At 37.3% G+C, this 13,046-nt stretch overlaps 1 protein-coding gene across 1 annotated transcript; it reads left to right on the forward strand.

Moving 5' to 3' along the window:
• The first annotated feature begins 7,163 nt into the window (after nucleotides 1-7,163).
• LOC147635245 (uncharacterized) lies at nucleotides 7,164-9,445 on the forward strand. Its single transcript, XM_086802465.1, has 3 exons — nucleotides 7,164-7,770; nucleotides 7,950-8,178; nucleotides 8,438-9,445. The coding sequence occupies exons 1-3, from the start codon at nucleotides 7,297-7,299 to the stop codon at nucleotides 9,142-9,144; spliced, it is 1,410 nt and encodes a 469-aa protein (XP_086658591.1). The 5' UTR covers nucleotides 7,164-7,296; the 3' UTR covers nucleotides 9,145-9,445.
• Nucleotides 9,446-13,046: the final 3,601 nt, after the last annotated feature.

The raw sequence follows: 13,046 nt of genomic DNA on the forward strand, positions 1-13,046 counted from the left end.
CTGCACACTATGAAATGGAAACCAAGACTTAAAAAAAGTGCTAAGGGTATCCTTAATAATAGCACCAAATCTAAGGTTATCCTTGCCAATAGGCTGTGTTGGTGGAGTGTTGCTCCATGTTACCCCTTGTGTGTGTGTGTGTCTCTCTCTCTCTCTCTCTCTCTCTCTCTCTCTCTCTCTCTCTCTCTCTCTCTCTCTCTCTCTCTCTCTCTCTCTCTAATCGCGTAGCATTACATCCAAATAGCCATGCTATATTGAGAATCTAAAAAAGAAAAAATAGAAGCTCACCCTCACTTGGCAAATAACCCATGCATGCTATGCAAGTTGTGATATAATTCTTCTAGGTTCTTCTTCTTCTAATACTTGGTTGTTTCTTCTTCACATTCAGAAAAGACTAGTTCTCTATAAGTTTCAATTATAAACTTCAAACTAGTTTTGGCAATCCATGCATGCATGCTATGCATGTTGTAATATAACTCTTCTAGATTCTTCTTCTTCTTCTAGTTCTTGATTGTTTCGTCTTCGCATTCTCAAAAGACTAGTTCTTTATAAGTTCCTATTATGAACTTTGGCTTTTGGCTTGTTTGGGAAATCTCCTTGGTTTTATCAACTCTTGAATCTAGTAATCACCTAGATCTAGTTGGGTTTATGGTGCTCAAAAGACATGCTCATAGGTAACATAGAGCTTGTTGTTGGCGAGGTTGTAATCCATTCATGCTAAAAAAAGTCTATTAACCTTGTTGTTTGATGAATTCTTTCACTATAGAGAATGGAAGAAAAATGTGTATCTTTTTTATATTTACATTCTAAAAAATTACAAATTTTTGTATCGAAATTATCAAAGATGGAGGTGAGACCCATACTTATCTACATATCTAGTAAAAATAAGTTAGAAACTATGTAAATGTAAGTGCCATAGGGATTTCCTAATTTTTATCCAATAAAATAAAAAAGGTATTCTACCTTTGGGAGAATTGCCATGGTGTGAATATAGATTTCCATCAAAGTGAATTGGCATCAATCCCTTGGCCTAATTTTCGATACCAAACTAGGTTGTACTGTCAAGTGAGAAACACATGCATTACTAAAACTTGGTTGTGCTGTCAAGTGAGAATGCGTTACTAAAACTAGGTTTTGTTGTCGAGTAAGAAACACATGCATTACTAAAACTAGAGACACCTTCAAAAGTAACATATTGGGTAATATCCAACTAAGGATATAACAAACTTCACAGGTGTGAACAATGTTTAAATTATATAGTTACAGCCTTACTAATAAAATTGTTTATGCATTAAGTATTACCAATGTTGTTCCATAAACTTCATTGTTAATCACACTATTAGTAACTATAGGAAAGAAATTATAAATTATAAATAAAGGATAAACGAGAGCAAGAAAGTGGAGATGTTACAAGAACTTAAGCAAGAAAAAAAACTTTAAATGATATTTAGTAAATTGAATTGTGAGCTTAAAAAAATAGTTTTAAGTTAAAATTTTAGAATAGATAGAACCTCTAGTGATAATTGAAAGTATAAGAAGGGTGCCTTTTTCTAACCTCCATCCACCAAAGCAAGTTAACTCATCAATTATTGGGATTACAAGTGTCATGAAACTTCACTAGTTTTTATCCATTTTAAACAAAGAGGATCACTACCTTGGTCTTCCCTTAGAACATATTAGAGCTCTTTTTTTGCCTTGGATCTAGCATCGAATTTATCATTTAATGGTACTTCTTTAATATGTTTACAAGGTAGTGTGGGAGATCACTGTGAGGAAAGTGAATAAAACAAATAACTATGATGTTGAACCTCTCAACAAAGTAGAGTTATTTAATATTGTGGAGTAGGTACTTGAGCTTTTTTTCTTTGAGATTGCATGTGCATGTGCATGTGGTGTGTGTGCGCCCACACGTGTGCCTGTGTAGCTTCAAAATAGAAAAACAACATGAATATTTTTTGCATGTCATTTTCTAAAATGATCAAATGATAATATAAAGGGATGTCAAAAGCCTTCATATTTTTTTTGAAGATTAATCTCCACTGATTTGATAGAAATCTAGGTTCTTAAAGTAGTGATTAAATTCACATTTTCAAAAATTTCCCATTTTCTTGTGATTTTTGGTTACATTATTGAGAAAGAAATAACTCTTCAAAGGTAAACTTAATATTTTTCTTAAAATTATGAGTGAAATCATTGGAAAAATAAAGAAAAACATTATTTGAGGTGGAATCAAAAGTGTTAATTTCAATTCTAGAAATATATTATAAGGCCATAGTGCGTAATATCTATATAAATCTTAATACTGCAAAACATTTATACATTATGATTGAAGGCATTACGGCCTATACTACTTAGCACTTGAGCTTTCCCTTACTTTATAATATAGAGAAAGACATTTTTGTATTTTCATGCTCTTAGAAATAAAATCTTCTTGATTAAATTAGTATTCATATTTGATATATTTTGTGATTTATAGAGTAGTCAATATCTTATTAAAAGTTTACACATTGATTCTTTCACGCTCTTTTAAAGAAAAAAATTTATAACTAAAAGAAAGACATTTGTTTAAAATTTGAATTTTTATAGTGATCTAGATAATGCACTTCATTTTTATTCATCACTTTAACCAAACATAAACTATATAAATCATTAGCACCAAAGGTTTTTTTTGGTTGAATTCCCATATCTTTTTAATCTAAATTAGGTGAGCTATTTTCTTGATTCTTGAAATTATAAAAAATCCAAAGAAATTATGAAAGATAAGATATAAATGTGAATCATAATCATTGATTTGGTTGTTGAAAGTTGTACAACAAAGAATCCACTATTCAACTAAGACATGATATTTTAACAATATAAAAATTAGGGGTAGATATAAAGCATGCATACCATCAAGAATATATTGTCACTGTCATAAACATAAACAAGATGAATGTGGAGAGAGAGAGAGAGAACTATATGAGCATCTATGAAAGGTCCAAATGGCTTATGGGAGCAAATACACAATATGAAGATTATGAAGGCCTTAAAACAAATGTCTAGACTAGCAAAAGGAAAACTTCAAAAAAAGTTATAATGCCACCCATCAAATACATTTACCTTAACTCAAAATCGGGTCTAGTTTGGGTTTGTGAGAGACTTCAATGAGGGATCTACCCTTGCGTGGACTACACACTTTCCTTTTATAAGAGGGAGAGTGAGAGGGAGGGACGGAGGAAAGGGAGGGATGGAAGGGAGGGAGGAAGAAGAGAGAGGGAGAGAAGGGAGGGAGGGAGAGACGAAGAGACACAAGGGAAGGGTGGGAGGCAGGGAGGGAGAGAAGAAGAGAGAGTATTCAATTCCATAAAGGTATACTTAAGTGTGAACATTTGTGGCCTTCAATGGAATTAGAACTTTAAAAATAATTAGTTATATGTCGGTGTTGTAGAGAGAAGGTATTGTATGTGGGTGTTGTAGAGAGAAGGTATTTAATTAGTTACAAATAATAAGTTATATGTGGGTGTTGTAGAGAGAAGGTATTTAATTCTATAAAGGTATACTTAAGTGGGAACATACGTGTAGAGATTAATGCAATCACAACTTTAGAAATATTTGTCTAGATGTGGGGTGTCATATACTTAAGTAGGAACAATTGTGGAGAGATCAATGCAATTACAACTTCAAAAAGATTTGTCTACATGTGGGGTGTTATATACCCTACCCTCAAGCGAGATGTGACTTTATTTCTTAAAAATAAAATAAAATTTGTCAACTCCATCATGACATAGGGGTTCACCCAAACCACGTGTCTTGCTTTGGGTTTCCAAATTGGAATACATGTAGGAAAAAAAGATTTTTCCACAACCAAAGATAAGGGTTCATGTTATAGTATTAATTTTTTTAAATAGTGTTATATGTCATTTCAATCACATGTGGGAACGTCTCTTTCATCACAAAACACGTGCTTGGAGGATTATGTAGTAATGTAGATCTTAAGTGATGACATTGCATATGCTTATTTATATAAGATCAAAATTTAGCACTCAATATTTGTAGGCCCATTTGCTTAATTTAGAATGTAAGAAATGCATGTGAATATCTCATCGAGATTATCACTTGACTAGAAAAGAGTGTTTTAATGTGTATTATAGTGTTAGAACTTTAGGACATGTCAATGCCTTTATAATAAGTATCTGTGAGTTCTTTTTAAGTGCTAAACTTACCATGCATGTGATATACATCGATATAATGGTTAATGGAGGATAACAATCGGGCCTCAAAAGAAAAGAGTCATTCTTGTTGGAGAATCTAGGTCCATTGAGTGCATTGACAATTAAGCATAATTTAAAGGTGAATGTCACATGTGTTTGAGAAAAAGATAACATGAGCGATCTATGTGGATCAAGATGTTTATGAAAACTTGCTTGTAATTGTATAAAGTTTGCTTATTGCTTTTGACAATAATGCTTGCCACCTAGAATATCTTAAGATATTAAGAGCTTAATTGATAAAAATATCAAGTAGTGTTGGGTAAATGTTATGAGCAAGGGGGAGTACTATGTGACCCTCACTTGATGTATGAGTTGCATTAGTCATTGACTATGGTTCAAAGGCTCAAAGGAAGCCCAAATGTGAAGGTATATGTGGAATGTCCAGCCCACATGGAGGCCAAAAGAAGGCGCCTAGAAGAAGGTGAAAAATAGCTCAAGTGGGTGCTCACTTCAAGGGAGACGGCGCTCAAATCTAGGTAGGATTAGGGGATGGCTTAATCAAGCTTAGGACCCACAATTAGATGGATGGAGATGTACGTAAGCCTATACAAAGGCCCTCTATCTAATATATTATCATATGAGTTTTTTGGTAAATTCTCTTGTCTTGTCATTATGTTCTAGTTGTGTCATTAGTTTTATCATTAGTCTTAATATCTTTCTTGCATTTCTATTATGTGGAGATGTTGATGCTAATCCATTTGTACACACCCTAATCCTCTCTAAGTATGAAATCATTTTTTTTCCCTTGACTAGCCTTAGGCCCAATATCCTCCCGTAATTACCTTATTTCACCACGCATAGTTGCCGGCCCATAAGTGCCCAAATATGTTTTTAATCTGCCCGTAGAGGCGATGCCATTGTGGGATTTTGAACCAAAGACCTGTTGGTCCTAGGCAAACACCTTCACCACTTGGGGTATCACCTCATTGGCTGAAATTCAAAAAACACCTCTAAAACAATGATTAAAGATCATAATATCTACAAAAATTAAAGAGGAACAACATAAAAGCAAAAATGCAGTTAATGTGTTTGAGCATATAGGATATGCGCATTCTAAAGTAAGTGTAGAAGCCCCAATATTTAGTATTGGACAAGATAGTGAGGCTCGATGATCACGTAGCTAGGCACTAAGGTTATCATCAAAGGCATCAAGAGGTGATCTTGCTCTTCCAAGCCTTAGTGCAAGGAAAGACCTTTAGAGGTAAAGTGAGTTCCAAAGATGAATAGCTAGAGATTGGGTAGATGGATCATGAGTGAAGGCACAATGTGAGTACATAAAAGTGCATACATGTCACAAAGGAAAGCCCTTATGTCAGGATGAAAGTGTACACCTGTGAGAAATATAAAAGAAAACTTGAAAGTTTGGGTGATGTAGGTACCAAGGCTCCAAAACAATGCTCACATAACCCGGCTTATAGTCTTATTTTCTTGACTGAAATTTAGAAATCTTGGTTGGAACTCGATGTTGCCTTTAATTTTAACTATTGCAATTTGTACATTTTAGTTATAAATCCTCGCATGCGTATGATTTCTAGTGATTTTCAAGTCTAAATCCCGGTTAAACCTTAGCATTGCATTTCATGTGAAGGATACACTTTTTTCAAGCACTGCTCCAAAGTGTATTCGTGGGCACATTTGGCGTAGTTAGAAACTTAATTTTGTAAGTACTTACAAGTGAAAAAAGAATAAAAATTACAAACTGAGGAAATAATGTGTGCCCTTGCCTAAGGATTAAAAATTACGAACTGAGGAAATAATGTGTGCCCTTGCCTAAGGATTCTGCTCGTACAACTGAGCCCGGACCCACGGCAATTTTTAAGCACGTGCTGTCAACATTTTTTGAAGAAATGGATAAAAGATGACGCGCTCGTCGTAAAAAAAGAAGCCCAGCTTTGGTTTTGTGGCCACATTTGCGAGTGGATGGCATCAAAATGTGTCCATATGGCGACATATATCAGTCAAAATTTTCTGTAGCAATACACACATTTTGATTAAAAAGAAGGGGGAAAATTCGGTTTAATTTTATTATAATAATTCTCCACAAAATGTGTTTTTCGTGGGTGCAATGCATTTGGTCCGGGCAGACGTTGGGTTCAATGTATATGGACATGCATTGCAGGGACGAAGGTCCATGCATCTAAGAAGGTACATTGAATGTAGACAAGGTACACTGATGTTTACCGGGCGGACAAATGTAGCAGGGGGCCCGCCGCCCTAGTGAAAAGCTGGAAAATTAGGGATTTTTTTTTTATTTCCTTCTTAAACTTGATGGAACGGTTATTCTTACCTTGAAACTTTGAAACCCCAAGAATATTCGAAAATCATATGCTTCGCGATCCAGAAAGTTGGGTGAATATGCAAAATCATATGCTTGGACGCATATACCGCATGAAGCTGGCAGTTCGCCGCGAAACTACGACTAGGCCACGTGAACGATAGGAGCCTGTAAACAACGCATGTGGGGTGAACCGGCCACGTGGTGATCCCACGTGGAGGCCAGGGCTATCCTTGTAAAAGCTACAGGTGGGCAAAAGATACCGCTTTTCTGGGTCGATGTGTGGGCCAGCGTGGAGGCTGACTTGGCAGATATGAAGCGACACGCTGGCATGCTTCTGCAATTGGTGGACCGTTAAAATACGAGACGCCTACGTGGTGGATTTCGCTGCTAAAGTTGGCGGTGGGTTTGGCAGCTGTGCATGGCGTGAGGAGGGCGGTCGGCGAGAGTAGCGAAACCACGCGACGAAGACTGATATCCACGGGGTAGCTAAATTTCGCCTCGCTAATTTAGAAACGGCCGGGAGAAGAAGTCTCTAGTTGAAGCAGAAGAAGGAGAAGCGCCGATAGATTTGGAGGGTGTGGATATTGCTGGGACCACCCAACCCTTTCTTTTCTTTTCTTTTTCTCTTCGGGTTTGGGGTACATAAAAAGCATATCATCCTCTCGAGTCTCCTCATCTCTCTCTGGTCTCAATGTATAGAAAAGCCATAGCTTGAGCGGCTTGTTTTGAAAAATTCTGCAAGTTTTTCCTCACCTAACGCAAAGAAAAATGCCAGGCCTCTACGCCCTTCGCTCCTCTTCTTCCGCTTCTAAGCCTCCTTACCCAGCCCATAGTCACCATCGCCACGCTTCTGCTACCCACCCTCCTGCGCCGGCTCCGCCGCCTCCCGCCCGTCTGTTACCTGCATTTCATACCTCTGCAAGCAGTCTCATGGCCGCCCAGGCGGCCTCTGCACAGCCTATCCGTCCCAAGCAGGTGACAGATCCATTGACGGAAACTGTCCGGGCTCGCCTTTATGGAACCTCCACCTTGAACTACAGCAGCAGCGGGAGCCACCATGATCCAAGCTCTGTGTGCCTGGCGGCCATGGTTCATGAGTTTCTGGAGGAAGAAGTGCGTGTGGGAAGCTGCGGGCGTGCCCGCTGCAACTGCGTCGATGGAGTTTGCGGCGATGAAGCCTGCATTCCCAACGAGCCTGAGGAACCGCAAATACCAGGGGAACAGCTCTGCGAGATCCTGGAGGTAGCGAGATGTTATGAAGCTTAATCTCCAAAGTTAAATCATGTTCATTATGGGTGTGTGTTAAGCACGGACTGGTCGACCGCTTTATTTTATAGCTAAGCAGGAGTTAATTACGGACTAATCATGAAATGATTTGTGCAATCTTGCATTAATTATGGGGGATTACTATTTATTTGCAGGGGGTGACATCGTGCACTAGCAAGCCCGAATTGCTTCTGCTTGTGGACGTTGCGAAAGCCATTGAGGCAGAGACGGAGGAGTTGACGGCAAGCGATGACGGGAAAGATGACGGCGCTATCTCTGTCATCGGCCGTCTGCACCGTCCCGTTATGAAGCGTTTAAGGCAAGAAGGGTACAATGCCGCGATCTGCAAGTCGAGGTGGAACCATGGAGACGGATTACCAGCAGGTAATTAAAGGATAAGCATAATATCTGTCAATCCAGCTTAATTTATAGTACGCTTTTGTAAACAAATGTGGATAACTAAAAATGGATAACAAAAAACCCAGCCTATTTTATCATAGGATTTCAGGCTTCGATAGGCTCAAAATATCGAAAGCATGAATTACCCCTAATAATATTTTATATCGTGTCACGTACCACCTAAAATAATATTTAATAATGCGTGCCACCCCTAATAATATTTAATTATCTTTATTTTTGGCAGGTGATTATGAATACATTGACGTTATCGTCGATGGTAAGAATGGAAAGCCTGATCGTTTCATTGTGGATATTGATTTCAAAGCTCAATTCGAAATTGCAAGGGCTTCAAGTCAATACTCTCAGCTCTTGAACGTGCTGCCTAGGCTATATGTGGGGAGAGCAGAGAGATTAAAGCAAATACTAAAAATAATGTCCAATGCAGCTAAGCGATCCTTGAAAGACCAAGGCCTACACTTGCCACCTTGGCGCAAACAGAGATACATGCAGGCAAAGTGGTTTTCTTCATACAGGAGAACCACAAACACAGACGTTCATAGCTCAAAAAGCTCCGATGATTTGCTAGGGTTAGGGTTAAGGGGCCCGAGATTATTCTCCTTGCAGTTCACCAAAGAGATGGACATCTTTTATTACAAGGCCCAAGCTAATAATTTGCAAGCACAGTTTGGTAGAAGAGATTTAATCCTTAATGGAAGAGGAGTCGACAACAATAGAGCAGTGAGGAGAGGTTTTGCAAGTGACTTGAATGAGGCCTTTGTGGAGAGCAGAGACATTTGCACTGTAGTGTGCACCGATTGGCAGCTACCAGCCTTGGATGAGAAATCCGAACACCGTAGGGATAGGGTTTCGGGTCTGTCGAGTGCCTTGAAGGACGCTTCCTTGATGCAAAAGGAGGCGTCTACTAAACAAATGGTTACTGTGCTTTCCTAATTTTATCACTTCATCGAATCCGCCCCTAATAAGCTTCGCTACATTATATTTGAAATGCTAAGGTATTTCTAAGGTCCTGACTTTTTTTTGGTGCACATACCCTACAATGAGTGTGTAGTGAGCTGATTATAATCTCAGCGTAAATATATTTGAAGAGCCTGCAAAGGCCCGCCCCCCTCTATGCCCCCCATGTAGATAAAGGCAGAGACGGCTTTACGTTGTAGCAGAGTATAGTCTGCAACGAGCACTGCTGTAAATTCCCAAAAAAATACAATAGAAAAAATGTGCTTATTTGATTAAAAAAAAACAGTTGGTTTTAGTTATTTAAGAAATGAGCTATGGTTGAAATTGGATTGTGTAGCGAGCAAATTAACTGACAGCGTTGGCTCTTGACGCAGAACGGTGGAGTGTGGACCCTAACGTTTGAACGTTCCAGCCCCGTTGTGCTTGACGCGTTGCCATGCAAGTGTGTACTCTTCATTTATAGTGCTGCGTGCAGTGTGTGTACTCTGCCTATGCCTCCCCCCCGGGTACTAAAGTAAAGGTTTCTCACTAGTAAGTGAATGCATGAATGCCTTACAGGCTACAGCCCTCTCGCACGGCCTAGTTAACTTTAAATTGGCCGTGGGTTCAAGTACTCTATCTCGTTGGTCGTTCTCTTATTAACTAGGCCAAAACTGGCCTAGTTAGAGATTCTTCTCGGAATTGGGTCTCCACATCAGCCTTCCATCTTGGCAATCAAATGTTTCCATGGCCAAGTTAACTTGGACTTGGCTGTGATACTTGCTGCTCTCTAGCCTGTTAGGCTTATTTTAACTTGCCCTGTAAATGAAGTAGCTATGATTTGCTCACATGGAAATCCATCTGAACATAAGCTTAAAATAGATTGCAAGGCACTCCTTGTGAACATAGGAACATAATCTATAGAGAAATTGTTATTGTCATTCCTTACGAGGCGCTTCACAATATAGTGATATTGCTTTGTGACTTTTTGAAGACTTAGGCTTTTAGCCTCGGGGGTGCACTACTAAGAAACCCTTTGTATCCCGTGCACTTACGGTTTTTTTTTCCAAAATCGATAAAAAAAACCTCTTGTAAATGTATTTCTGTAAATTTACTTTAAAATTTTGAATTAAAAATCCCTTCATTTGAACTCACGTAGTATACTTACATATTTTTAGGTGAACCCCCCGAGCTTTTAGCATGGCATAATATGTGTTTCAACAAGCTACCATTTGTAGCTGAAACTAGAGCACCATCTCCGGATTGGTTCCCACAGGGACTTAATGATGCCTCATGAATTTACATGCAGGTGCTCAACGATCCATTATAGATTATGGAATGTGCACGAATAATTTCATTATCTTCACAAATTTGCATCTTTGCCATTTTTTTTTCAAAGTTTGAGAAAAGTGGCCTCAATGCACTCGGCGGTGTCAGTTCAACACAACCTCGTGAGAAAAGTGGTCTCATTGCAGTTATGCCTCGTGGGAACATCACCTTATCTTGCACACAAACAAGATGTAATACTAGTTAATTCCATTTCCAGAGAGCACGACAAAAGAAGCCACTTGCAAATTAAGGCTTCATCAACAAACATAAAAGGTGATCGTTCTACATATAAGGATTTTTATGTGTAATAGTTTGTAGTCCCATGGGCCCATTGGCTCTCTAAACTAGTTGTGAAATTGTGCACATCTAAACTTTTGATAAGTGGGCCATGTAGATGGACTAAATAGGAGAATAACACCAGCATTCCCACTCACATGTTCAAAGTACAAATGCACTACCACCTTTTAAAATAACTTTACTTCTATTTGTGACATTTTATATGAAAACAAACAACTACAACTAAAATCTAATTAAAGAGCATTGCCATCATGCTTAATGTACTTGGTGCACAAACAAGAAATGCACAAATAAAAATGCACGATGAAACCTTGCTAAAGAGGATATTTATTCATAAGGCTTATCTCCATTACATCATAAGGCTTATCTCCATTACATCATATTTATTCATAAGGCTTATCTCCATTACATCATAGAGAAAGAGATGTACAATCACCTGCTATATACTTGCAAAAAAACTTATTGTAATCAAAAGGAAAAGTTGGTGTAAAGACATCACATGCTATCGATCAACCCCTTACCTTAATGTTATGAAAATATATTTTATGAAGGAACATTAAAAGTGTGAGTTCCATTCTAAAGGTATTGCCTTGTACATCCAAGTGAGACCAAAGTAGAGGATATCACACTTAATATACCCATGTACAAAGAATGCATATTAAATCCATGACTTCTAATCCAACCAAAGTGAAGTGATATCACACCTTATAGATTTAACACATAACTGTGCTAGATGGATCTATACTAGATAAGTTACAACTTAAAAATGAGTAATCTGTGTATGTGTGGTGGCGACAAGATAGCCTAATCTTCCTCAGCAAAGGGTTCTAGTCATCATCATTGGCCGAAATCATTGTAATGACTTCATATTTAATCATATTTTAACTTTTTCGTGAATGTAAAAGCTTCATGGCAACAAAGATTTTCTTCAAAAGGTAACATGAAAAGAATTCACAAAGATCTTAGATATATAGGATCCAACACTTTCAAAGTAAGAATGGATCTTAGATCAATCACTAAAGTCATTTTAGCACAAATAATGTTTGAAACTAAAATTTCATGAAACATATTGAGCGAATTTAGGGACACTACGTTTTTCATGCATACAATAGAACTTGAATGTTTACAAATTTTATGTCTTAATGTTTACAAGGATTTACTTGGCATTTATCAATAGAAATTTATGGCTTAATGTGTACAAGGATTTACTTGGCATTAATTTTTTTTAATTAACATGCCCCTTGATAATATGTCAGCAAACAAAAAATCACGAACATTTCATTCAATAATGATTACATTTTTTTGTTTTCATAAGAAATCCCATATTTTTCTTCAAGAAAAAAGGTTTATTGTTTATTTTGTATTGCCTAGTTGATGGTGAAAATCAATACACAAATTATGAATCCTTTGTTTTAAACGATTGAATAAAATTATAAAGCTATCTAAGAGAGAGAGAGAGAGAGAGAGAGAGAGAGAGAGAGAGAGAGAGAGAGAGAGAGAGAGAGAGAGAGAGAGAGAGAGAGAGAGAGTTATATGAGTGTCCTACAAAATAATACAATGTCATCTATAACAAAAAAATCAGATAACTGATAGAGATATCTTCATGCATCTTTTTGTATAATGCCATGAAATATCTTCATTCATCTTTTTGTATAATAACTACTAGCAAATAGAGCATTTTATTCAACTTTGAGACTGCCAAGCTTAAGAAAGAGGATTCTTTAATAAAAGAATAGAGTCTATGTAAAATTTACATGGAGGGAACTAAAAAATGAGAGTCCCCATTATAATGCATGGAAAAGGTATTGTCAAGTGCTCAAGGGGCCCACCTAAGAACATGTAGGATAGGAGGTGATTTCAACAAAGGATTTTTTATTTTCATGAACTTAACAAAAAGTTCACATGTACTTTTGATCGAGAAACTTTTGAAAACCATGAGTTTGGTCTAGATTTTTTACTTTCAAGTTCATAGAAGGGGTGCATTTACAACCATAAATTTGGCCTAGGTTTTTTATTTTCAAGTTCATAGAAGGGATGTATTTGCAATGCTAAAAATCATAGAAGGGAAATAACTTGGAGAAAATTATTAATATACACTAAGGGGAAGTTAAGATATTTTAGGAGTCCTTTAAAGTAAATAATTAACCAAAAAATGATAAAGAAGCGGGCGGAGGTTGAGATGTTCTAAGGGCCCTTTAAGAGTGTCCATGATTAAAAATGAGATTAAAAAGGGGAAGTCATGGGATGATGCAACATAAGAAAAAATGTTGGGT

Source organism: Cibotium barometz, chromosome 9 (genome assembly GCF_041138505.1).
Source record: "Cibotium barometz isolate CiBa-2024 chromosome 9, ASM4113850v1, whole genome shotgun sequence".
In the NCBI taxonomy this organism is placed as follows: domain Eukaryota; kingdom Viridiplantae; phylum Streptophyta; class Polypodiopsida; order Cyatheales; family Cibotiaceae; genus Cibotium; species Cibotium barometz.

Bases quoted from the DNA above. Each gene is read 5' to 3' on its own strand.
- LOC147635245 (XM_086802465.1), top strand. From the start codon at position 7,297: ATGCCAGGCCTCTACGCCCTTCGCTCCTCTTCTTCCGCTTCTAAGCCT. The intron at 7,771-7,949 runs GTAGCGAGATGT...ATTTATTTGCAG, and splicing joins AGCTCTGCGAGATCCTGGAG to GGGGTGACATCGTGCACTAG. The intron at 8,179-8,437 runs GTAATTAAAGGA...TATTTTTGGCAG, and splicing joins TGGAGACGGATTACCAGCAG to GTGATTATGAATACATTGAC.